The following is a 27,723-nucleotide window of genomic DNA, read 5'->3' as shown; positions in this document are numbered from 1 at the left end:
ATTTAGATAGGAAAAGAGACAACAGTTTTGGAAGGATTTTGAACAATAAGCAATAAGAAAACCAAGAAATTCCTTCTTAGCCCTCAGTTATCCAAACAACAAAATTAACCAGACTCTTTTCCTCCCCTTTATTCCCCATGCATTCTAGCCAACTGAGGTCACAGTGGACTGGGATTCACATATATGTTTGCTGGAAGATTTTTTCCCTGGCACTATTATCATAGCATCCGAGTTATAAATTATGCTCATTAAATACTTTCTAGAGATTCAAACAAAATGAAAAAGGAAACAAAGTGACTCCTACTATTTTCTGAAAAAACAGGGACCTTCTTATCTTAGTCCAAGTTGAGCCAGCTATCTTGGAATGACTGAAGTTGGAAGGGGTTCTCTCTCCTTCTTTAGGTTTTACATTCGAATAGCCTTTTTGGTGATAGCTGAGTAGTGAGCAAAGCTTATGAGCAAAGTTACTTCCCAGGAGCTCCCTTATGCTGGAATTAAGCTTGAATATCTCTAAAGATTGGTCATCCTAGGAAGTATAGTCATTCACTAAAGTCTTGCCCGGGCAGAAGAACTTGTTGAATTGGAGTGAGCTTCTCCATTGCCTCACGAAAAGGAGATTCAAATACTGGACCCTTCACTCCTGGGTGGGAGATAGAGAAAACAGTAAGAATACCTTTTCCATCCTAGCCCTTCCACAAGATTTCAATATGAGTGATTCCAACCCCCACCACCACTCTATGACGAGCGTACAAAGTGCTAAACTTCCCTAGATCAAATAAACACTATTATATTGGTTAGGTTTGCATAATTAGGTGTTGCTTTTCACAAGGTTTTTCTTTTAACAAACTGAACAAAAAAAGGAGGCATGTTAATATACAGGTAGTCCTCAACTTACTGATGAGGTGTGTCCTAACAATTTATATGTTAGTGATTTGGAACTTGGAATGCCTTCCTCCATAGAAACTGTGCTATATATGTGGTAGTCAGATTTCTAGCCAGTCCGCAAAGGCCGATTTAACCCACATGGAGCAGAGTTAAATTAAAACTCTGGGGAGGGTCCTGAGTCCTGAGAGCAGAGGGACAAATGTGCTTTCGCCCCATCCTTTAAATCCAAAGGAAATTCAAATAAAATGTGTGAGAGAAAGAGGTGGAAATTAAACTAATTTTTCCAACTTCACACTAATTTTTACCCTTCCCCCATCTCCCAGGGACTCATTGCTCTCCCAAGTCTGCCACTGTGACCCTCCATTCTTTAAAACTGCCAACTACCTTATTTTGCCTTATTCCAATCAAATGAAACTGCCAGGTCTTCCTGGACAGCTAGTTCAGTTCACCTTCATTGAGATATGGGTAATTAATTCGTTCTTCCCCTCCAAAAGGCAAGTCTATGATTAAAAGAGATGACTTGTCAGCCTCAAATTAACCCCAGTTGGTGAAATTTAGAAGTAACCAGATGACATGAAAAGCAGATTTGAGAAGTGGTAGATGTTTGGGACATGTGATAAGAGCTACCGGGCCAACAGTGTGGGCTGCCTGAGAGGCACCTGTGCCTCTTCCACAGAATCTTTTCTTCCTTGTGTATGACCACAAAGGGCCCTCTAAAGATTTCAATTTTTCCCCAACAGATCCCGTGATGTTGGCAGCAGGTCAGAGACATTCACAGGTTATTTGTAAGTTGGCTCTATTCCAGTAAGGGTCAGCCTGTAAATTCATAGAAATTTGGAAACATTCTGGAGTAGGTGGTTGCTGGGTGACATTAATATAGGATATTTAATGAGAGATAAATGAGGTGTCTGAGAGTTCCTGGGTTTAGGTCAAGCCTTCTGAAAGCTGTCAAGGGTGCTCTTCTTGGGGATTTTTGTGATTTTCACAGGCAACCACGGCCATCATTATCAATTAGCAGGCTAATTAAAGCACAAGTACTGATGAGGCAAGGGTCAGAGGTTAAATCTCCTGTCGAGACAGTGGCTTCAATGTTTCATATAACCACAGTCCACAGAAGCTGGCTCTCTGTCAGGGGATCCAGATGAGAGAGTTTGTAAATGGCCTAAGCTACATCTATCTGCATGCCAGGAAAGCACCACTAAGCACACAGCCAATAATGGTGAGTCAGCTGCAGTATCTTCTGCTGCAAAGCATAACACATTCTTAGGAATGGATGAATTCTTATACAGTGCTTCCAATGTCTGCACCATCCTGTCAAAGGAAATCTTTCAAGAGCTTCCAAAACTGAGAGAGAGAGAGAGAGAGTAGAGGAGAGGGGAGAGAAGGGGAGAAGACAGGGGAGAGAGAGAGTTTTGATATCTGTGACATAGAACAAAGGGAGCGGGGGGAGGGGGAGAGAGGAGAAGGGAAGGGAGAGAAGAGTGGAGAAAGCGTTTGTATGTCTGTGACTGATGGTGTACCTGTGTTCCCCCACCCATAGGAAAGAATGTTTCTAGAAACTGAATGACTGTGTGTCCCAGCTGCTTATCTGCTTATGTTGGTCATCAGGGAAGAACAAAGCCAAACCCCAGAAAGTGGCAAGTTAGGAGGTAGTACATGAGGCTACAGAGAAGCTGCTTGCTCAGTACAGAAGCCTTTCTGAAACAGAAATGTATGACTAGGACATAGTACATGCAATTGTTGCAGTAATAAAGATACATTGGGGTTTTCTTAGGAGAGAAACAGTCAAAGAAAATTGATAAAGTCCACAGAGGTGAATAGGAAGTGTGTGAGTGCCTTTGGTAGTTGCTGCTAGAATTGTGATTATTCTGGAACATGCTAAAGAGCAAGGGACCAGGAGTGTGTTGAAATGCTCTAATGTTTGCCTTAGAATCTTGTGATTTCCAAGGATATGAGCAGGGAGCAATGGGCTTTAGGGTCGAAGTTTCCATGGAAGAGTCAGTAAGAAATCAAGAAAAAGATGAAAAGAGATACTGGAAGGAAAAGAAGAAAGCAATAGTTCCTTAGAGATAAATATGTCGTGATCATTAGTTTGCTGTTGCTGCTTCACAATCATCCTGTCCAAGGAGGGATGAGGAAAATCATCCTGAATCCAATCCAGGCAGTTAAAGAGTAGCCAGTCTTCATTTTGGTTGGCAATGCCAACCTTGGAAGGGATCAAGCAATGCCTCCAGAGGGTATGACATCAGCATCCCCTTCAAGATGGTCTTGCCAATAGATCCCAAGAAAAGGAGGTAGTTGCAACATCACTGTGTTGCCTAGATAATGTAAGTCTCTAGAGATCTGAGGTGGCTCACCATGTGGTTCAGATGCTCAACAATGAAAGAGTCAGGTGCACCTGCCTGATAACTGGATAACAAGGCCAGACTTGTTAGCATCCAAATGTGTTATCAGTACAGAAGGCAAGGGTCCCTCTCAGGCCAGGGTAGCCAACTTCCCTTGAGTATAGCTCACCGTGCAACAGGCCTCCCCACAACAAGGGTTTTTCCCAACTCAGTGGAGCTTGGAAGTTCACCAGCTACATCACACTATGCCAAACAACTGAAGGCCAAGAGTGGCTCACATGCCAAGGGGAGCCTCAGCTTTGAAAATCTGGAAAGTACTTGTGCTCTGTTTCCTGCTGGCCATTACCTTATGGCTTGTTTCTCACCAACTGCCTTTCTGCTTTTCTTCTTTGGAAGGCTGCAATCTCTGCTGGTTGCAGGCCATGGCCCACTTGCCTGTAGGGCAGGAGACACCAAAATAGGTAATGAAGAGAGTGTGGCAGAACAGGACATAGGAAGATTCTGATTATGTGTCAATTCTACTTACCCATCTTTGCTCACTGGTGGGGGCACAGGAAGAGGCTTCATGAAGCCTTTCTTTCCAACCAGCCAGAAGGTCTCCTCCGTGCCTTTACCCTTATTAGAAAAAAATATGGAAAATCTTAACCACACAATAACCAACTTTTCTAAAGCAGTACTTCTTGTCAGTAGGATATAAGCATTTAGTTGGCTCAGAAATTGCCTCTGCTTTCCTCGTCACCACTCCCTGGAGTCTTCCTTTCTATAAGGCTTCTTTACTATTTGTACCTGAGGCTTAGGCAAGCTCCATAGACTGCCAGAGCAGCCTGATGAAAAGTGAACACCATATCAAGCTGTCATCCAGATGTTTTGTCTACACACAGCTCCATCTTTGGGAATGTGTGGATGCTTGGCTTCATAGTAACCAAACATCTGAATGCTCAATTTAAGATGTTGTTTGTTATTTTTGCCCTAATCTTTTGGCATTACATGAGTCATTGTCTGTTTTATCTAGAGTATATGCATTTGGAGTCTGCTTGTCCCCACACCCTGCCATCCAATGGCTCTCATAAATCCCCAAAATGAAATAGAAATGGAAAACAGGCTGTGTAACTTTGTTTTTAAGCCCAGGGCATCCTGGTTACTTTAAGAAGTCTACACTTCTGCAGTATTCCTTTTTCCTGCCGACTGATTCTTATAGGTAGGGCAAGATGGCAAGGAGATTTCTATCTACAACAAAGTTAGTTGGTTGTCAAGAATCATAGGTCTGAGAAGAGAAAGGGAAGATAAACCCAAGTTAGTCACCCCAGGGCCATCACTCTGATGTCCAAAGAGGAGCCAAATTATCTGCTTCTGTTCTGCCCTCCCCTCTTTCTAGTAAACCTACTTTTCAATGTCCTTTTTTTCTCCTCCTTTCAATTATCTTTTGACTATCTTCTCATTTCCTCTAATCCATTAGAAAAAAATGGGTTTACCAAGATTGAGAAAAGTAATGGGATGTGTTTCCAACTCATTAATCTTAAATATGGTCTTCTTCTCAGTAGCTCTCATTTGGAGTAGTTCTAAATTGTTTAACTTAGAAATGCCAATTAAACTTGCTCCCTTTAAAGATCAAATCCATTGTTCTCTATTTTACATCACATATATTCATGCCTTAATAATGAAAACAGCCATAATAACAATTAGCGCATTTAATTGGAGAATCTTAAAGAATTTTGCAAATATTTGGTTCAAGGCTCTGAACAAGTCCTGCATGAGACAAGTAGGAAAATAATACCACAATAGCCCAATATCTATTAATCAGCAACCAACCCACCTTCAAACGTCCAACAACAGGATTCTTTGGATCTATTCTGTTTTCACAAGAAATAAAAAACTTAAGAATACATTCTATCACTCATTCTTTCATTGGTTTTGCCTTTCCTGTATCAGGATTGAGAATATAGAAATGGCTCTGACCTTAAGCAGCTCACAGTATAAAGAAAAACAACTATCAAGCCATCTCTTGGATTCTAAACACATTAAGTCCAACTCCACTGTCTCTAAAGCTCTTTCTTTTCCTCACAGTACCTAATGAAATGTCTTGTACAGACAGTTACTCAGTAAATAATCAGAATGTTCCATTAATTAGAATTCTCAACCCTTGAGCACTTGAAACACTTAAGGCTCACTGAACCTCCTTTTGGTAAAACATACTGTTAAAACTCGAACTTGAAGAACCCACTCCCAGCCGTATTTAACTGTCTGTCTTGAGATCTAGAGACCCATAGGATAGCATGCCAATTTCCAAGGGAGCGTGGATTATCCGGAGATAAGGGTGGGTCATGGGACATACTATGATGCCAAAACTAGTGGTTGCAAAAGACGATGAGAGTGGTATAGGCTCAAACAAGCTTCCAAATCAAAGAGAATGCAGGGGAGCTCCAGGGGCTCTCAGGTTTTGGAGCTCATCCAGGAGAATTCTAAGAATCCTAGCTCTCTGTTTACACACCCCACTTCCACAATTCTGCTAAGACAGGGAAAGAGGGAAAACAAGTATAGCAACAACTAAAGCCTAAAGAAAATTCTTTGACCCAGTATCAGTACCTGAGCAGTCCTAGAGATCCTCAAAATATTAACACCTTGCTTTAGCATGACACTTTTAAGATACTTTTGCATCTCCCATCTTATTTAATCCTCACAAAATCCTAGAAGTTAGTTTTATTATCATTCTCATTCAGTAAACGAGGACACTGAGATTCACAGAGATTAAATGCTTTGTCAATAAGCAGGCTTAGCTGAGACTTGAATCCATGTGTACTAGACTCCTCATTTTAAATACTCTTCCTTTCACACCACATAACTTCTCAGGTACACTGGAGTCAAGGGGTAGGTCTAGAGTTCAAAAAGCAATTGTTGGGAATTTTGCAGATTGTGAATTTAATGAGCTTCCTGATAATCACAGGTCAGAAGAGGCCTCTATGTAGATCAACCAGAGAACAGAGAGGATGAAGTTACTTGTCCAATGTCACACACCAAGTCACCAACAGTACAAGAATTAGAGACCAGACATTCTAGTCCTCATGAATCTGCCAATATAATCTTTTTATTTCTTAGCTCAATTGCTAGAGAGTGTGTATACGCACTCATGAATACATGCACACATGCAAATATGTATATGTTAAGAGTTGAGGGGAAGGATGGAAGAGATTGAGGAAAGAAGCCAAAATTGCAAAACAGTACTAATGCTTATGCACCTAAGAGTCAAATACTATTTAACCCCAGAATTCATAGACAAAATCAAACTGTATTCTCTTCTAGCAACATGTTTACAACACAAATTGACTGACAACAACCGTTTAGAAAAATCCTTCCAGAATGCAAATCTGTATGAATGTCCCTGGAAAAGATAACTATTAAGCCTAGGTATATACAAAATTTCAGCAAGAAGCTTCCCATTCATTACCCCTTCTTTCCCTCTGGTGTCCCCTTCTCCTCTTCTTTCTCAGTATCTCTTTCTTTTCTTTTTTTTTTTTTTAGTATCTCTTTCTTAATCTCTCTTCTTCATAAGGCCCCTGCCACCCCAATAACCAAGGGCCAATGTGGCATTAAGAAAAGGCTCTTCCTGGGCTGGTATAGTGGTTCACACCTGTTATCTCAGCTACTCAGGAGGTGGAATTAGGAGGATTGCAGTCAAAGGCCACCTTATCAAAAACAAACTAAAGCAAAACGGGCTGGGCATGGCTCAAGTGGCAGGCCCTGAGTTCAATTCCCAGGGCTGCCAAAGAAGGAAGAAAGGGAGGAAGGGAGGGATGGAGAGAGGGAGGAGGAGAGGGAGGGATGGAGGAAGGAAGGAAGGAAGGAAGGAAGGAAGGAAGGAAGGAAGGAAGGAAGGAAGGAAGGAAGGAAGGAAGGAAGGAAGGAAAGGCTTTTCCTACAACTTTCTGCAGCATGCTCCCAAACTCCCTGGTGTGGAAGAAACCATGAACCTCAAAGGTCCTTTTTGAAGTGAGATTTGCTTTTGTATTTGAAACTCCAAATAGGCAAGTGCTCCTGTTCAACATTTATGGTGCAATAAAAACCATGGGGTGGGGGCACATTGCTTCTTTTTTTCAGTTTCAAAAGTGGTACCTTTTTAGATATTCAGCTTTCAAATGAAATTTCTCTGGTCAGCAACATAGAGGAAAGGCCTTCAGGAAACCAAGCTGCCTTTGTCCTCCTCTGATGAGAAATGACAGAATGTATAAAGGGATCATAAAAACGTTGGGGAATTTGATTTACTGCCCAAGTAACATCCTTGCCCCCATCTTCTCATTGTGTAAGTTCTCTGAAGAGGTGGCAAAAAGCCTCTGTCTCCTTGTGACTCATCCCACCCACTGGAAGATATTAAGGTTCTGTTGGAAGAGATGAACTAACAGTAGCCAGAAAAGGATGTGATTGGCTAAATCATACCTCTCAACCTTTAATTTTTGAAATCTACTTACATGTAAATCACCACCATTAGGGAAAAGGGTACCAATGACAGAAACAAGTTGCACATCACCCAGTGCCCTGCTTTTGCTTTGTCCAAGAACAATCACTAAAAGAATCACTTTTGTGCTGCATAGAATCATAGAAATAAACCAGACTTCCCAAGTTTTAGCCTGATTCTGCTACCAATGGACTGCGTAACCCTCTCAATTTGCTTCACTTCTCTAGGCCTCAATTCTTCATCTGAAAATGAGTCAGTAAGATTATCAGATCCCTTGGGTCTCTTAAGCTAAGTCAGTCAACGGTTTTGGGATCATCCAGAAGAATATGAAGAGAATCCAGTGGAAATATTTTTTTAAAAAAGGAAAATTATCCTATCCTGAATTCCAGGTCAAGTGATATCCCCAACAGAAAGAAAAAAATGCTACAAAATGTTTGTCTTTCATAGAAAATAACTTTGCTCCTCCTGGTCCTTGGAGAAAGATATAAAGGCTCTTTGTAAATAGTAGACCAATGATGTGAATGAAAAGTCACAAAAGATGATTGCTGAGCAGGCAAATAGAAAACCCCAAATCCTCAATACTGTGGCTTATTGGACAATGTTTAGAACTGCCAAAGAGTAAACAAAATAGGAGTTAGGGAATGAAAACAATGGTGCAGCTCATTAGAAAGCCAAATTCTGGGCTGGTTTTTTGGAAAGAAAGATGCAACATACAGTCCGAAAAAAGCAGAAAGAGTCTCAATTCTCAATGATTCCATCCTACTTAAGCCATATTTCAAAGAGAAAAATACTGAGGCAGAAGGGAATTATTTTAGAGCAACCTCAAATGGGGCTGCAGATTCTCCCTAAATTATATCTGTGAGTTCCAGACTCCCGGGTAAGCTATTTCAGCAGACCATAACCTCTCTAGAAGCAGGTGTGTCCAAGTGGTTTGTTTCCAAAAACAAAAAGACATTATACCTTGAGCTCTGTTTTTCCTCGAAGCTCTACTTTATAGCCCTCACTCAGAGTTTGAAGAATTGTTACCGTGCTCAGACTGACATGAATTCGGTATGCTGTAAAAGAAGGAGAAGTATGACTTTAGTTCTATTCTCTCTCTTTGGTAAATCAATGAGAAATTTTCTATGTAATAAATGCCCTTACTTCAAAGTGTATTAGATCCTAAGCAAAGTCCTAGGAGAAAACTTTAGTTAAGGTTTCACAGAAGGAGGAAGGGCAGCGATGGCCTTTTTACAAGGCACAAATAAGGCATTAGCTATAGCACCTATCAGCCTCCTAGACACAATCTCAGATGAAAGGCCATGCAATAGAAAGGTGTTAATTTAGCTTGAAGTTGAGATAGAGAAACCAGCAACCACCTCTGTGCTCTCAGCTGAAATGTGACCTCCTCTGAAGGAAGTCTGACTTCAGCAGCTTCTTTCACAGGCTACTAGAGCTGAACTCCCAAGCTTTATATACAATCTTATTTAAGAGACAAAAAGGTATCTTTTCCATACACATCCTTACAACTACCTTAAAATAAAACATCAATGAGAAACATCCCAAGACCTCTAACAACAAAATGGACATTCATAGCCATCCTTTGGGTGGGTACTTTAAGCTGTATACACACATGAATGTATTATTTTCCAACCTGGGATAAGAGCCTTACACGGGAAACTATCTGTTTAAAATTTTATTTAGAACCTAAGTGTAATTCTTTATTGAAGAATAATCCTTGTTAAAGAGGTAAGATACCTGACCTTCCTGATAACTGTCACTTTATGAACCGATACCTTGTTATAGCTGAGCCTTACATAAAATTCCAAGACTTGCTCTGAAACATGCTTGAGAAAGTCATTCTTTTATATTTTTTGAGGTTTTTAAATTTTTACTTTTATTTTTTATTCATTTTTATTAGCATATATTCATTGTAAATGGGGGATTCATTGTGCCAATTCCCAATAGCTTGACATTGTGTGGGCTAGTGGAGTGACTCAAGTGATAGAGCATCTGCCTATCAAGTGTAAGGCCCTGAGTTCAAACTTTAGTGCTGCCAAAAAAAATTTATAAAAATCTAACTGGAGGCATAGCTCAAGTGCTAGAGTGCCTACCTAGCAACTACAAGGCCATGAACTCAACCTCCAGTTCGGCTAAAAAAAAAAAAGAAAGAAAGAAAGAAAATCATTCTTTTAGAAGCTGATTACAATCTGAGTAGGAAGGCATGGCTGAAAAAAATCTACAAAAATCTTTTACCATATATATTCACAACCACTTTCCTTCTCTTAACAGCTCAGTACTACTGTTTGTGTCTTCCTCATTGACTCACCATTATTCAAAGCCTCTGCTGAAAAAGGGTTGTAGTATTCCTAAAAGCCACATGTCCAGCCAGTGCACCCACTGTCAGAAATGTGTGCCATTTCACTAGCATCTTGTCTTCATGAAGCCTTTCAGTAGAGTGATCTTGCTTGTGAGGAACACAGAGCTCAAGAGACAGATAGATAATTCTAACCACCATCCAGCTATGTAGTAAGGAGGGTCCAAGGCTGGGTTACTAGTCACTGCCATTCCAGAATCTCAGCAGATTCAACTGCACACAAAGGAGATAATGATGAAACTGCTTTTTTGTTAATAGACTTTTGCTTCATGTCCTGGTTTCTTATTCAACATGAGGTTACTAGAGGCTACCTCTTTTTTTTTCTCTTCCTTTTTTTGGCTATACTGGGGTTTAAACTCAGGGTGTTATGCTTGCTAGGCAGGCAGATGCTCTACCACTTAAGCCACGCCCCCAGATCTTTCTGCTTTCATTATTTTTTACATAGAGTCTCGTGTTCTTGCCAGGACCAGCCTGGACAGTGATCCTCCTCTTTACACTTCCTGCATAGCTGAGATGGCAGGTACATACCACCACACACAGCCTTTGGTTGAGATGGGGGTCTTGTGAACTTTTTGCACAGGCTAGTCTCAAACCACAATCCTTCTGATCTCTGTTCACCTGAAAGTAGCTAGGGTTACAAGCTTAAGCCACCATGTCTGGCCTATAAGCTACTTATTTACAGATCTTTAATCTGTTGTAGAGCTCAATGCCATATTTGGTTTGCACTCATCAACTTTTACAAAAGCACACTAACCAGCTGCTGGAGTGCAGAGATCACATGTGTATGCTTCTTTGTATCCCATACAATGCCTCCCTTGCATAGACAATGCTTAATAAATACCTGTTGTGGGTGATTCACTCCATTTTCTTCTTCATACCTGATCACTGGACAAGGTGCTGCCTAAATCTCAAAATTCAATTTCTTCTCTCAACTCTATATTCCCAGTGTGAAATGTGTGGAGTTTTCCATGGTGCAGACAGAATATGACTTCAGCCTTCTACAAACTTACATCAGTCCTGAGTACTGTGCCAAATCTGCATTGCAGTTGCATGATCAATTTCACTTCATCTTGGGTCACACTTCAAGAGCAAAGTCATACGTAAAGTCATATTCACACAGCGGTTCCTGAATGACTACTTCCAGGGCATCTACCATATCTGTGGAGTTTACAGACTTTCCCAGATGTCAGAAAATTTATTCTGACAACAGCTTCTGAGTTCCGTGCTGCCTCCTTAATCATGGCTGCACAGGCTAGATTGAATAAGACTGAACCCATTGTGTAAGCCTGTTTCTGCACATGAGTGATGGGGAGTGGGGTCAGACAGGGCACCACCCACTGTGATACAGGCCACCATATCATCAGGGACTAGTTTGAATATGTTGTTGAAGTTGGAGAAGAGCTTGTCTTGCTTAGTAGCTGCCAGAAGCAGGGCTTAAGTGACTTTCTCTCTTTCTTTCTTTCTTTTCTTTCTTCCTTTCTAAAATAAAATCTATGAAAACTACATAGAGAATATAATGTTCTCTATGATTTTCCTATAGCATGGAGAAATTAAAACTTGCTTTGTTTAACCATGATATAAGTAAAAGGCAATCGACTGTGGTCCTGATAGTATCTCAGTAGTGGTAGTAAATAACCAAGAAAGGATTGCTTCAGCATCTTGCCAGCAACAGACAAATTATGTAACAGTTTGTATAGTTTTATTCTCAAAGAAGAGAGGAAGAAGTGGGACCTTTGATACCATTCTTGTGTTGATAGAAGCTAGGGGTTTTACATACAGACAAGGTGGAATTAATTATTTCAGAATTCCAAGTTCCTTAGATTGAAGGATTATTGCTAACTAAGTTCTAGGGGGCTATTTGATGAGGCCAGGGCTCCTGAGGCCCTAACTAGTTCAAAAAAGGACTGGAGCAGCAAACAGCAGCCATCTGGGAGGCAACTGACTCGTGTGTCTTCACAAACTAGTTGAAAAACTGAAAATGTCAGTCTCTTACCTAGTTCTTTTCTCAACATGACTCCCCCACACCCACCAGGCTAGCCAATTCTTTCCTTTACCCAAAAGACATTTTAAAGTTGTTTTGATAAAATTGACTGGCTGTTCAGTGGCACTTAGCTACAGCTTCATTTCTATAACAAAATAGGTACATGTTCAATCCAATATCACCCCCTACTGGTTTGCTATTAAAGACCAGGAAAATGTGATAAATCTTAATGTTCTCAAATTATCTTTTTTTCTTTAAAATATTAAAATACCAGTACCCTGCTGTCTTTCCCCTCTCCTGAAAAAGAAGTACTTTCCCAATAGTAGGATGACACCATCCCATCCATCCATCTATAGGTACTCACGCAAACCTGTTGATTCCATCCGAGAAGCTGTGTTCACAGTGTCTCCAAACAAGCAGTATCTAGGCATGGTGAGGCCCACCACTCCAGCAACAACGGGTCCTATATGGTAGCAGGAGGTGGGGATTATGGTCAACAGGCATGCACTCAATGCTTAATAGAGGAGCACTACAAGGGGAAGGAATGTAGCTTTGCAAAAAGGATCAAAGTTGGATCAAATAGCACTGAGAATCTTATGATAAGTCTGAAGAAACACTTATAAGTGAATAACAAACTCTTTTCTCTAGGAGAAAGCAAGTTTATAATGATGCCAACATGACTACCTGTCTGATTTACACCTCTGTTCTAAATAATAGTCATATCCAATATGCTTATGTATGTCAGCACGGACCAATAAGCATCAAAAACCAAACCAGAGTAGCCTAGGCAGTGACTCGGGATCCAAAACGTTTATTGCAAGGGAAAAAATTTACTCTTTCCTGTACCCAAGGATTGGAAGAAAGAATCTCATAGGTCTATCTGCCTCCCAAACTCTACCTTTCAAGAGAATTACTGCTAAGACAGTTGGAAAATCTGAAAACAAGCAGAGCTGACTTTCAATTATCTGTGTTAGGGGTGTGAAAGAGCAGTATACATAGATAATCCAAGAATATTTTCTATTTGTTCTTACAATTATTTTTATTCTAATTATGGCTATGTTAGATATTCAGGGTAACTTTTAAAAATTCAGCATCCATACCAAAAAGTCAGTTCACCAGTATCTACAAATTTCCCTACCTTCAACTTTCTGTTCTTTGGGGTTTCTATGCTGAAGGTTTTTTTTGTTTTTTGTTTTTTGTTTTTTTAGCATTTTTTGCTGTTTTCCTGAGTTAAAGTAATAGTTTTGTTTCAAAAATTATTTCTGCTGAGAATAAAAATAAGTAAAAACCATAAAACATTTTTCATTTTGATTCACTTCTTGCTCATTCAGAATTATACACTGAGCCTTGAGGTAGTCACCAAGGGCAGTAAAAAAGACATGAAATATTTTAAGTTGTCCAGGAGATTAAAATCTAATTGACAAAAAAGACTACTGAGCAGGAAGCAATTAAGCAACAACACAAGACAATGTATGGCTGAGGCAAGATAAATAGTACTGATAGAAGTGCTATAAGAATATATAAAATGAAGGAAGGTGCTTTTTAATATCTGACTCACTCAAGAAGTATCCAATGGAGAAGATAGGATTTGATTTGGGTCTTGATGGGTAAGTAGGATTCAAATACGGGAAAAGGGACATAAATCAAAGGTTTGTGGTTGGCATCGAGCATGCATGGAATATTGGGAAGCTCTTACAGATAGCAGTCTATCGGTTCAGGCAGCTGGGAGAAATTGGAGATAAGGTTGGATTAAGTGAGTTGTATAAAATGAAGGACCTTAAGCCACTAAGGAATTTTGAGGAGGGTATTACATCATGAATATTCTTTTCCTTTATTTTCAGATCAGTGTGTAGAATGCACTGGAAGGGGGAAAAGTAAAACCAGGGACACCTGTTAGATGGCTGTTGCAGTAATGATGTACTACAAAGGAGGTGATGATGGGAAGTGAATGGCCAGAAAGGAGTGATAAAAGAGACATATGAAAGGAGAACCAACAGATTGTCTGATTGATTACCAATCAGACAGAAAATTGGCATGGGCTTACAAGTTTATGCTCATTTGTGGGAAAAGATGACTTGAGATTTTGAATATATTATATTTGAAACAATGGTGAATCATCCAAGCACAGGTATCCTGTGCTTGGATTGGACATGTGAAAGTGGAGCTTGAATGAGAGCTGAGGGATTTTCTTTGAAAGAAAAATAATGAACATCTGCCATGTACTAAGCACTCAATATAAAAACATGAGTAAGTTATGGTTCCTGCTGCCAAGGAGCTAAAAGTCTAATGATAGAACAGACAAGACAACATAGATTAATATAGATTATGCTGATTACTATGAGAAGGATGAATGGGAAAAGACAAGAGTGGGAGCAAAATGATGCTATTGCAGTGATCCAAGCAAAGATACTGGTAGCCAAGACTTAAGTGGTGACACTCAAGGCAAAATAGACTCAAGAAATACTTAAAAGGTAAAATATTCAAGAGCTTACTAATTGGTTGAATGTAGGTCAGTGTGAGGAAGGAGTCAAGGATTAACCCCAAGACTAGCTGAAATAACTGGGTCAATGATGGTAACACCAACTGAAATAGAGAATACAAGAAGAGGAGGAAGTTTGTATGGAAAGAAAATAAGTCTGTTTTAAACATGTTGAGTCTGAGGACCATGTGGAATATACAGGTAGAAATGACAACATGATGTTTGATATACAATGCTGATGCTTAAGGGAAAAGATTGTCTTGAAGTTGTGGAGTTAAAAGACATCAGCATACATGTGGTAGTTAAACCATAGGCAAGAATGAGATTACCCAGGAGAATAAGTAGGGGAAAATGCAATTCATTAGGACAGACAAAAGGAATTATCAGACTGTGGTAGAAAATGAAAGTCAGGTTGGAGGGAGTGAGAAATAAACTAGAGGTGAGGATGTACAGAAAGCAAGGAGATCAGTACACTGAAAGCTCTGCAGAAAATGGTAGAGAGCAGGAAGGGCTAAGAGAATCAACAAATAAAGCAGAGAAGCAGCATTCTAAATGAGGAGCATATTATGATAGCAAAGTATCTGTGACATCAAAGGGATGTATCTGTCAAGATACCTGTGAATATGTGAAGTTAAATAGGAAGGATATAACGAAGGGGGAGAGCTTGAATATAGTCAACAATAGGGAATAAGTGTGGGAAAAATATTGAGATTTTAGTTAATTAAATGAATTATCTTAAATACAACAAATACTTAATTTACAGCATAGTCAAACATGGCTCAAACTGAGAAGGACATATTACAAGGGGTGCTGCCCACTGTAGTGGTTCACATGCTTGGAAAAGGGCAAACTTGGGTAAGCATAAAGGAATTAAGCATCCTGGACACCTGGATAATCCAGTTGCCAAGAATCAGGAAAGAACCACCCTCTTCCCCTTCCTTTTCTAGTCTTCCCTAAAGCACATAGGAATGTGTTCTCTTGCTTTAACTTGTTTTGTTACCTGAGTGCAGGCCTATTCGAATTCGGACTGGGACCTCTGGTATGTGCCGCATCTTGAAGGTGCCCACAGAGCTCAAGATATCCAGAGACATGTTTGCAATCTCAGCTGCATGCCTACTGCCATTCCTTTTGGGGAGGCCTGAGGCTACCATGTAGGCATCTCCAATGGTCTCTACCTGGAAATCGGGGGAAATAGAATCAGCAAGCAAGTAACCTTCTCATGTTTCTTTTTTCCCCACAGAGTTTTAGTGGTATGATGGAGATCAGGTGGTCTTGTAAAGTAAGGAAGGCAGAGAGGGGCTATCATTGGTTCACAGGCCTAGCTGCACATTAGAATCACTTAAGGAGATTTATAAAAATACTGATGTCTAGGCCACATAGCCACAGATTCTGAAGTAAGTGTTGCTACTTCACAGGCCCCTGAATGACCCTAGAGAAATATCAGGCTCCAAGAAATTCCTGTGGGAGGAGAAATGTCTGAGACTTTCCCTAGGATGTCCATGGGGAAGCACCCAGGAGAAGTACCAAAGATGCTCCCACAATAAGCATTTCTCTAGATTATTTTGTGTAGATGAGCTAGTGAAGCCTTAGTTGAGTATAGAGAATGGGAGAAAGGAAGGACAAGAAAGACTCTATTCCCTCTGCTTTACAATGCTAATATGATAGAGTTAGTTTTTCAGAGCTTTACAGGTCTGAGAACTGGGTCTTTTTCCACTAGTTACCTCCTCTCCTAGTGCTACCTTCTTGAGAAGAAGCAACACTGACCCTCACCAGCTCAGCAGGAAGGAACCAGTTAGAGCCAGACACCTGGAAATAAAGGCAAATCTGTGCTCCTTCATCTTCCCCACAGAAGTGTGCTCACTCTTTTTAGATAACCAGTGAGTTAAAGTGTTTTGGGTAAATCTAAAAGATAAATAAGCTGAAAGGATTTCTATGAAATGTACTAGTTAGTCTGGGCTACTATAGTTACTACTATATGTTTTCCTAAAAGAACTGCACTCAGAGAATTCAATAATAGTGAAGATCATGAAACTCTGAAGATATGCTGCCTTGGTTAGAACACCAGATTCACCACTTACAAACCTGAGCCAAGTCACTTAATCTCTCTGTGCTCCAATATCCTCATCTGTAAAACAGGGATAATGACAATACCTACCTCATAGGTTTTCCTGAGAACTAAATAACTTAATGTACATCAAAGCACTTAAAACCTGCCTGATAGAGGATAAGAAATATTAAGTGCAAGCTATTACCACCACCACCACCATCTCATCACCAAACAGATATGTCTTGAAACCAACCTTAGGACTGTAGCTATGATTCAGCTCCACAGAAAGTTTAGTATTCAGCAATAGGTTCATCATCATCTCTTTCTATGTAGCCAATAACAATGATCCTTGGCAACTGTAGGATTTTGTACCTCAACATGCTTCCATTCAGTGTCTGACTAACCTGATACAGTTTGAGGAAAAGACCCCTGCTCTCAAATAAGCATGCTGGTTTACACAGAGAAAGGAAGGGTTATGATGCAAATGTCACATAGAAGTGGAAACTCAGTAGCTGGCCATTATCAAAGCCAGTTGATTGACACTTTAGCTATGATAAGTTAGTCACCCAGGTGGTCCTGAGGATATGTATGAAGACATTAGAAAAGCAGGGAGCCTGGCACTGCTGGGCCTTGTTGTGTGTTGTACAGACTGCTATAGGAAACTATGGGTTCTATAACCCAACATAGGGACACTAAGGGAAGCAAAGGTATAGATAAGAGTCTGGTTAAGATAGGGGTGGTGGCAAGAGAACTAAAATTAAGAACAAATCACCAACTTTATATTTCTGCAGTAGCCTTCTCACTTCCATTTCAGATTATCAAGTACCAGGGGAGGTGATTCCAATTTTACAGGTAAGGAAAATGAAAATACAAGCAGGTTGGTGATTCACTGCTAGTTCAATTTTTATTTCCTTTGTATTGTGCTGTTTTTAATAAAAAGGACTGAGAAATTAGATTCCATTTTTGGAGTCAGATAACCCTGTTCTGTCTTGGGAGCAACTCACTAACTCTCTACTGGTGCCATGAAGTACCAAAATAGCTAATGGCCTCATCTCTAAGACCCCCTAACAATTGTCTGTAAAGCATCAGCTGGATTGATTAAACCAGTGGCTGTGTTACTGCCCACACTGAATCATCTTTGATTTTAGTTTCAACTGAATTAGCTTTCAGTGATTTGTTTTTCTCTTCAGGCTGCTTGAGTTCAACAAGGTAAGACAGGTAGCCTGATTCCATGGATTTTTCCTCCACTGTGGTTTCCATGTGTGCTTCTTGATTAGCTTGCAGCTCCTGCTGATTGACAGGTATGATGTCTATTTCTGAGCCCTATTTAGGTGGCTTGGCCTAGCCCTGAGGCTCTCTACCTGACCTGAAAGGGTCCTGTCTAATCTGAGATAAACACATTGCCTTGTGTGTGATTTGAGAGCTGGAACATTTCAGACTACTATGAAGGATCCAATGAATGGAGCTACTCATTCTCCAGCTCTGCCCTGGTTCCTGGGACAGAGGAGCTGTCTAAACATTGGGATGCCTGAGGCATCTTTCTGCATCAATAAGATAAGTATCCATGTTGCAGATAATGTAGAAATGTCCCTACATAGCTATGAGACTTTTAGTTATTTTCTACCTACAAGACAAGACAACCTATAAAAACAAGAATAAGGAAGCATGATGCAAAAATGAATGAATGTAGTAATCTGTTCTCTACCCATCTTCTGTAATCTTTGGCAGAAAGAATAGAAATTGACAGGCTGAAGGAGTAGGAGGAAAGTAGAAGCAGGAGCTTTCAAACTCACAATTAATCACTTCCCAGACCTCAAACCAATAGGTGGGCAACCCAAAGAACCTTGGGTCTTATAGCTCACTGGTGCAATGTCAAGTTCCTTCCTGTATAAAAACAGTATCTAAAAAAGAGACCAAATGTCCATAGCATATATTAGATCCATACAGACTTTACCAAGATGAACTCTGTAGCAGACACCAACTATAAACAAAACACCAATACTTCTGTTGTCCCTCAGTGCCTAGCACAATACTGCCTACACTGTGGGAACTCAGCCAGTGAAATGCAATAACTCTAGTCAACCTCTTTTTAATCCTAATTTTAGAAAACAGCTCAAAAGAAATCTTTCTGATAATCTCTTGCTGAGTTGAGAGTTGTTATTCAGAAAAGTGGGAAGCAATAAATATTCATTTTTAATGGGATACCAACAGAAGTGGTGTTCTACTTAAATTTCCATTCTTAAATAACAACATTCTATAAACTTGCATCCTTCAATTTTGGAATACACATAGATTAGCCTCATATAAAACTTTCACTCTGGAATGTATTTCCCTACTAATTAACATACCTTGTAGACATCATGACTGCCGATGATTGCATCAAACAGTGTATACAGGTCATTCAGAAGATCCACCACCTCAATGGGCTCACTCATCGCTGAGATAGTGGTGAAGCCCACAATGTCGCTGAAGTACAAGGTGACCAAGTCAAAGCCCTCAGGTTCAACTGTGCATCCCTTTTTGAGGGATTCAGCAACTGATCTGAAAAGCAGATATGCCTGTGCCTAAGACACTGCTTCTGTGTATACCACACACACACACACACACACACACACACACCTGCCAAAACACAATTTCTCCAAAAATTACTGCTAAGTAAATGATGAAAGAGACTGTCACTTGGATAAAAACATTAATTTGTTCACTTATTCTACAGATATATATTGAGTTTTTGCAATGTTTCAGGCCCTGTGTCAGGGGCTGGAGTATAGCATTGAATAGATAGACCTGGTCCGTGCCTTGGAGTTTTTTCAGCTCTCAATACTTCTTCCTTACTCAATGCCCCTCAGGCAATATTCCCAGGTGGTTGCCATTACTTGAAACTAGTTTCCTCAATTACCTCCTAGAAGATCATGTTACAGCATGATAAGGTGCTCAGAAAAATTTGGAAATTGTAGAAAAAAACCTGGAAAAACAACCCTTGTTACTTTCCTGTATTAGCTCAAAGAGCTGCCTTCTTTTAATTGGCCAACTGCCTGGCAAAGTTTTGAAGTTAACATATAGAAAAACCAAGGCACAAAAAACCTAAATGACCAGCATGATCCACAAGTAGTAGAAAATTAGGATGTGTGCTCTGCTCCCTTGGTTTCCAATTCTACTTTGATTTGAAGGTGTGACTCAAACCCACTGGGAGTAGAGAAGGTGCAGGACAGGGGGAGGGAGCAGTTAGTTGATGGGTAATTTTTTCTTCTTTTTTTTTTAATGGAACACACTGTTATAAGGATTCACACTCCTCAGGTGTTCACACATACGGTGGTAGCATCTGTGTTAGAAGCTTTTCCGTTTTCTGTTTTTCAATTTCCAGTTCTTCTGTCCGCTCCCGGATCAAATCTTCCAAGTTGCTAGAATATTGCTCCAACATCCGAAGCATAGAATCAATGATATTGGTCTTTTTCCCTTTATTGAATGTTTTAAACTGAAAGTAAAACAGAAAAAGGAGCCAGGGAATGCTTACTCCCAAACTCAGAAATGATGGAGCAGGCCCCCTCATCACAAATCCTTCTCTCTAAAGTGCCAGGGAAGCAAAGATGAGCCTGGTAAACACAAAAAGTCACCAGCCCACCCTTGCTGTCATGCTGGCCCATTCATAGGACTCTTCTCCCCACTCTCCACATAGTTTTTTTCCTACCCTTCTGGTTCTTTCAAGTTTGAGCAAAGGGGCTCTGGGCAGGCTCCATTCAGTTCAAAGATGCTAACACAAGAACAGTAGCCACTTCAAAGGCAACAATGTCTGGTCTTGAGCCCAGGCCAGTTGTGGGTAAGGTAAGGGGAAAGGGAGCAGGAAAGCAATGTTTTATCATTCTAGATTATCGACCTACTAAATTATCTTTGTCCTCAACTGCTACTGTATTGTCAGTTCTTGGACAGTGGAATGTTCCTTGGTCACTTAAAGAGGGCTCAAGATCTACGTGGTAAGATCTACCCCTATTTCTTACCATGGGGTCTAAGAATAATGGTGCCCCATAATACCCACTCTTCTGGTCAGTCCGAGTCATGTAGAAATTCAACTAGTCTTGCCCTGATCCTTTAGAAGTGGCTGTTTGCCACATATGTTCAATACATCCCCCTGGGACTTTGCCCATCTACAAAGAGCTTGACATAGCATTGCAATCATGAGGAGTAGCCCCCTCCATGCTGTTATATTCAGCATGCACATGGCTACATCAACAACAATAAAAGACTGGTGATGCTTTTGCCAAGTAGACTTCAAAGGCTCTATCTCAATGAACATTCTTATACAGCTGGGCTACAATGCTCTAATGTAGCCCCTATTGTCCTAAGGGGAACACTAGGAGTTTCCTTCTCAGCTTATCTACATCTATATGTCCACCAAGGTCCTGGAGATAACTTTAGCAGCCAATTCAGGTCCTCCAGGCTCCTTCTATTGCTTAACTTAGGGAACTTTATTCTCTTCTCATTTAAGTTCTATTAACTATGGGAAATTCAGAGGTTAGCCTTGTCGTCAGATAGGCTGAACTTCCACTGAAGCGTTTTAGTGAGGGTAGCTTTAGCAATGGCTTGTTTGAAGGCTGCATGATATGCACTCTTCCCATCTATCACCAGCTTCTCTGCTGCCTTCTGAAATAACATCTTTAGCAGCAACACAAGGACAAATGCTTCTTTCTCTTGCCTCATGGTAAGTTTTTAAAAATGTGACCTTTATAATCCTTTGCTTTTTCCATATTATTGCACACCTGTTTTGAGTGTCCTCAAGAAATCCAGCCAGGCTAATGGAGACATTGTTAGCTGGGGACACGGATGACTTCATAAGCAGGGCCCCTCAGGCTTTCAATCCAACTCTTTCTCTTTTCCGCCTCAGATACCTGCCACTCATAAAGCATCTTAGTGCTGTACTCTAGCCAGACTCAAAAGCCTCTCCACAAGAGCTGACACAGCACTCATAGAGAGCACCACAGTTTCAGTATCCTGCAATTTCAACAAAGCTTAAACTGCATGCTTCAACAGAGGAAATGCAACCTAGTTTCCTTAGTAGGAGCTCTATCTGTTCCTCCACAACCGCCCCCCGCCCCCCCCACGGCAGTCCTATGTCTACCTCTAGGGAAAAAATCAACCTCCTTAGAAATTCAATATCTTAAGGAGTGGGATTATCACTTTACATACACCTATTGCCTCAAGTAGTTCCCTGGGAACCCAAGGACTCTCCTCCTTTTGAATTCTACATTTGAATTCTCTTCCTTTCAAAACAACAAATTATTTTTCCTAACACTCCAAAAATAACCTGGTACCACTGAAATGGTATTCTCATCAATATTCCAAGGATCTTCAAAGAAAACATGGCTGTGTGAGGTGCCCCATCTGTTCCATGATTTTCCAACAGTCTCAATGCCAATCTTTGCAAATGCCTGGTGGTTTAAAGCCACTCCCAAGGTTGTTTCTCCAAGAGAACATTTTCCTTGCAAAGAGCTCCTTCCATAACATGATGAGGCCCAATGACTTAGCCTTGGGTAGACTGGCTTCAAGATGGCTCTGGGCAGTAATAAGATTCACAGATCCTTACCTGATTAAATATTTCATCAAAAGTTGGTCGTTGTTCTGCAGCCTCAGCCCAGCACTGCTTCATCAGCTGGAGACATTCTGAAGGGGCATACTCAGGAGAAACCACTGGTCTGTACACAGGAGGTGACTTCTTAAGTCTCTGTATGATTTCTGCTCAGATGCAAGAAGAGAAAAGTTTATAAATCATGGAAATAGGAAGAAGATTTAACAAAAACAATTTAGTTTATCCAAGAGAGGGGTTGGTCAGGATAAAACATAGAAAGACTGTCTCCTTTGCTTTCTCCTTAGGTGGCTTGAATGCTGATTGTATTTTTGCAAAGGCCACATCAGACCTTCTGGGAATTAATGAGTTGAACTATTGGTATCATTTAAACACAACTTTATCATGATTCTGCTAGGTATTAGATGCAGTTTATCTGATGTCAATTCCAATGTTGTAACTTTCAATACCCTGGCTCTCCTCACCTGCCCCCAATATATATATTATACATATATATATTATATTATAATATATATGTTATATTATGTTATAATATATATAGTATATATATATATATAAGCTATATATATAGCTATATATATATATACTATATATATATGTACTATATATACTATATATATAGTATATATATATATATATACTATATATATATATATATATATATATATAGTGTGTATATATATATATATATATATACTATATATATATATATATATAAGCTTTCCAATCCCCACCAAAGACCTATTTAGTTCTTCTTGCAGGCCCAGGCCCAGCCCAAGTCCAGGCCTTGGGCCCTGGCTAGTTTCTAGGCAAAGGGAATTGAGAACAGAGTAAACAGTTCAGGGCCTTATCAAGACCCTCCTGGTTGCTGGTCCGTGAAGTCCACTTTCAATGAAACATTTACTATGTATCAGACTATGTGCTGAGTATTTTACATGTATTGTTTCATTGGATTCTCACCACAAATGAATGAGGGAGCCAATTGTATTTTCTTTTTACAGATGGAAAAACTGAAACATAGAGTAACTTGCCTGAAGTCACATAGCTAATAAGTGTTGGGATCTGAATTTGAACCGAGGCACTCTCCATCTACCACATTTTTCTGCTTCCAGATGCCTTAGACCTCAACTGGGAGTTCCTAAATTCCCTATTCAGACCCAAAAGCCATTGTCTGGATCAACAAGATTGACTTTTTTGCAAAGAGAGAAAACTCCCTGGCATGAAGAAAATTAGTAGCTCTCAATATCCCCATCAATCCATACTGGGCCTCAACCTGCTCCCTCTGCTTCCAGCCTACATTTCTCCAAACCACTCTTCTTTTTTTTTTATTGTTTTTTATTGTTTTATTATTCATATGTGCATACAAGGCTTGGGTCATTTCTCCCCCCTGCCCCCACCCCCTCCCTTACCACCCACTCCGCCCCCTCCCTCTCCCCCCCCCAATACCAAGCAGAAACTATTTTGCCCTTATTTCTAATTTTGTTGTAGAGAGAGTAGAACCACTCTTAAAGTACAAATCTGACCATGGTACTTTCTTGCTCAAAATTCCTTCATGACTCTCATTGCCCGCAGAATGAAATCCAAGCTCTTTAACATGGCCCCTAACTATCTCTTCAGGCTCATTTCTCATCCTTAGTCTCTCCACCACCCCCAACTCTTAACATCTGTATCATGAGCCAAACCTTACTTGTCCTAGCCTGCAATGGCTGTAATACTCCAACAGTGCTGTTTCATATCCTACTTAGTGCCCTTGCTTCCATGAAAGTTGTTCTGATTTTGCTTCTGATTTCTCAGCTCCTTGTGACGTAACGCCTTCTTCTCTAACCCAGAGCAAACTGTACCCAGTAATGGTTTCCCCACTGCAGTATTCTGCTCTCAGTGCAATGGATGCCATGGGAAAGCACCCCTTGCACTGTGACTGCCCCCTACACTTTCTGGTAGAGGGAGTCCTTGTCCCTTTGTCAGAACCTGTCCAGTTGAATGGGTCACCTCTCTGCTTTGGCCCAGCATGATTCATACCCTTGAGGATCTCACAGTCAAATAAAACCAAACAATGAAAAATAATACAAGTGCTTCAGCAGAAATAGATACCACAAAGTAAGCACAGAAGGGGTACCTGACTCACAATGAAGAAGTCAAAGCAGCCTTCCCCAGAGGAGGTGACACAAGTTGGATGGGGCAAGGTGGAGAGGAAGGGTTGGAATTCCAGGTATTGTAAATAGCATGTGCAAAGGCACAGAGGTAGGGGAGGCCATGGTGCTTTCATGGTGCTGCCAGCATGTGATTTAGCTGGAGTGTGGGAAGTGATAGAAGATAAACCTGGAAAATGAAAGGATTGTGAAGGACCTTATATGCCAGGTGAGGAGTCCAGGCTTCATTTAGCAAGTGATGGGGAACAGTTGGAGGACTTTAATTAGAGGTGTAATGTGGGACTCTAAGTGTGGCAAAGGATAACTAAGTGGCTTTTTAAAATCATTTTAGAAACTTTTTATTTTGAAATAAACTTAGACCTCCAGAAAGGCTGTGAAAATAGTGCAATGATTGCCTATATGCCCTTCACTCAGCTCACCCTAGTGTTAGTAACATATATAATTACAGTACAAAGGAAATGAGCGTGTGTATAATACTATTACTAGAGTCCTTACTTGAATTTCATCACATTTCCCCTAATGTTTTTCTGTTCTGCAGTCTAATTCCTGATCCCATACAACATGTAATCTTTACATCTTGATCTCCTCCATTCTGTGACAGTTCCCCATTCTTTTCCTGTCTTTCATGACATAGATTCTTTTGATGAGTACTCGCCAGTTATCATGTAGAATACCTCTCAAATGTGATTTGTCTGAAGTTTTCTCATGATTAGATTCAGGTTATGCATTTTTTTTTAGCCAGAACACAACAGAGGTGATGTTGTGGTCTTTTTTAGTACATCATATCAGGGATACCTAGTGTTAGTGTGCCTTATAACTGGTGATAGTAACCTTGATCTCTTGGTTAAGGTGAGGTCTGCAGGAGATTCCATCTGTAAACTTACTATTTTTTCATTTGTAATTAGTAAATATCTTGTGGGCTCACACTTTGAGAATATGCAAATAATCTATTTCTCCTTAATCTTTCACTCACTGATTTTATCATCCATCCATGAATTTTTTGTTTTGATGGGAGATGGGGATGAAAACCTGTGATATGCCACAGGGAAATACTGACATTCAAGAGCATCACAAGAGATACTAAAATACTTGGCAAAAAGTATGTCAAATGAGTAGAAGGGACTTTGGGGGGAGGGGAGGAAGGATATAGGACATAGATTCTAAAGACCGTAGGCTTACATCACAATTTGTAAAAAAACTAACTTCCTGATCAGGGGAATTTCTTCCAGACAGCTAAAGCAGTCTGGCTCCAAGTCCCACCTGCATACAACATGGGCTGCTTGCAGACTAGCAGTTTGTTAGCATAAACAGTTTTCTGGCAAACCATGACAGCCTGGATTGGCCTGATGATCTGGGTCACAGTGGGCCACTGGTGCCCCTTTCTCACTTCCCACTTACCTTTGGCAGGCAGATCCATCATGCAGAATGGGGCACCTCGGACCATCACTTCTTGCATGATGATGGCAAAGCTGTAGACATCTCCTGCAAAAGAACCTAACCTGCTGCCCCTCGGGGTTCTCAACAGTTCAGGGGCCGTCCACAGCAACTCTGCAAAGAAAGAATTGTGTAATGAATGCAAGGAGGATTAACTGACATCTGCAATGCCCTCAAGGGCTCTAAGGGTGCTGTTTTATTGACTGCTTTATATTTTTATTAGACAGACTGGCAGGCTAGTGCCCCCAGGGTCTGAATCTATTAATCTAAGTAATTACACACAGAGAAAACATACTACTCTCTCTACCCCCAGGACCCACACAACCAGACACAACAGAGGTGTGGGGAAGGGCAAGAAGCTTGAAGTAGAGACACTATCTGGTGCTTGCTTTCTTGCTCTCTTGAGCCTGCAAATAGCAATTGGCAGGTTTCCAGGGAAAGGCAAGTGTACTGCCAGACTGGTTGCCATGGATTTGCTGTTTGCTAAGATCTATATGTGTCTGGTAATTTGATTGTGCTGGCGCTCAGGGATTCACAAGTTGCTTTCTCCAGGTCCACTCTAAAACGATTAGAGGATCCCCAGGCCTCCTCTGTTCCTTGCAGAGCTGAAAGGTGTGTAGGGGTTACTTTAATTCAGTTCTGCAAACATTTATTGAGGATCTACTATGTACCAGGCACTGTGCTAGGTATAGAGTTGGTATCAGAGATGAATTAGACCTCGCATTGGCCCATTGAGGAGTTTACAGACCAGTGGGCAAGACATCCCTAACTGTAATACCAGAGAGATAATAAGGGCCTCTATTCAGTACAAAGAAATTAATCTATTAAAACCAATTTTGAACAATCACTGCTGCATTTCAGGCCCTATGAGGGGACAAGAGATCTCTGCTTTCAGAGTTATGGCAGTCAAAACATCAGAAAATTTTCTAGTGGGCACCTTAAGCAATACACAATATACTTTGAGAGACAGAGAAGTAGTGATAGGAATTCCAGAATAGAACTTAATGAAGACAATCACTAAATAAAATAAGGACCTATTTTACAAATTGACTCAGGCCTTGGTAACTGATTGACTATTGACTGGAATAATTCAAGTAATGTGAGTTGCCTTCAAAATTAGACTTCTAAGACTATTTTTTCAGTTTTTGCTTTTTAAAATTAAATGAATAGAAATCTTCCAAAAAAAAGAGAAATATACTTCAATAATATAAAAAGGATAGTAAGAAGTATTGGGGAGTTATGCCATTTCTGTGGATTGAAAATGTTTGAATATCAGCATCATCAGTTTTGAACTAATAAAAACCTGAGCTTACCATCTTAATCCAGGAAGGCTTCCTGGAAAAGTTAAATCTTAAATGTGCTCGTTAAGAAGGTCAAGGATGTAGTTTTCTGGAACTGAGAGGGTAAGGGCTTTGCAGGGAGAAAGAACAGTATGTGCAAAAGAACAAGAGGCAGAAAGGAGCAAATTGTGGGTGGTGGGAGGGTGGTAAGCAGATTAGCTTGGCTGAAGAGAAGGGCTCTGTTAAGGAATAATGAGAACAGAGAAATGGGGTTGATGAAGTGGGGGAGGGAGGGTGGCTAGAAGAATGGGGGCAGAAGGTGAGAGGCCCTGAGAGCCAAATGAAGGCATTTGGACTGAATACAAAAGGCAGTAGGGGTGCTGGAGTTGGAGAGGGATTTGATGAAAGCCCTGTTTGGGAAGATTAATCTGGCAACCTGCACAAACTGGATTGAAGGAGAGAGGCTGAGTCAGGGAGACCAGCAAGGAAGTTATTGCTGCAAGAGCCTGTGCTGAGGTGAAAGGGGCCTGGGTGGGGGTGGAGGCAGAAGCATCAGGGCAAGGAACCAGATACATTGGAAGGCAACCATGGAGAAAGAAGTGACAGGGCTTGGGATGGGCTCACTGTGCTTTGTGAAGGGGATGAGTTGGAATAAACAGGTTAACATCCGGATTGGGAAGCTGGAAAAGAATGTCTGCATAAGGGTGAGGGAGTCAGAGGGAAAGTGATGGCTAACTTTTC

The 27,723-nt window shown here is 40.6% G+C and overlaps 1 protein-coding gene across 1 annotated transcript in view; it reads right to left on the bottom strand.

Moving 5' to 3' along the window:
* Positions 1–3,467: 3,467 nt before the first annotated feature.
* Gucy2f (guanylate cyclase 2F, retinal) overlaps positions 3,468–27,723 on the bottom strand; it is a 103,000-nt gene continuing 78,744 nt past the window's right edge. The window contains exons 10-18 of the mRNA XM_074062464.1: positions 25,667–25,816; positions 22,119–22,267; positions 19,852–20,015; positions 18,889–19,081; positions 15,494–15,668; positions 12,379–12,477; positions 8,638–8,732; positions 3,757–3,845; positions 3,468–3,665 (exon numbers count right to left, since the gene is read on the bottom strand). Of these exons, the coding sequence (XP_073918565.1) occupies positions 3,578–3,665; positions 3,757–3,845; positions 8,638–8,732; positions 12,379–12,477; positions 15,494–15,668; positions 18,889–19,081; positions 19,852–20,015; positions 22,119–22,267; positions 25,667–25,816 (1,202 nt within the window). The 3' untranslated portion in view covers positions 3,468–3,577. The remainder of the gene's footprint in view (positions 3,666–3,756; positions 3,846–8,637; positions 8,733–12,378; positions 12,478–15,493; positions 15,669–18,888; positions 19,082–19,851; positions 20,016–22,118; positions 22,268–25,666; positions 25,817–27,723) is intronic.

This window comes from Castor canadensis, chromosome X (assembly GCF_047511655.1).
Source record: "Castor canadensis chromosome X, mCasCan1.hap1v2, whole genome shotgun sequence".
Classification (NCBI taxonomy): Eukaryota; Metazoa; Chordata; class Mammalia; order Rodentia; family Castoridae; genus Castor; species Castor canadensis.
This window is presented reverse-complemented; position numbering and strand designations above follow the sequence as displayed.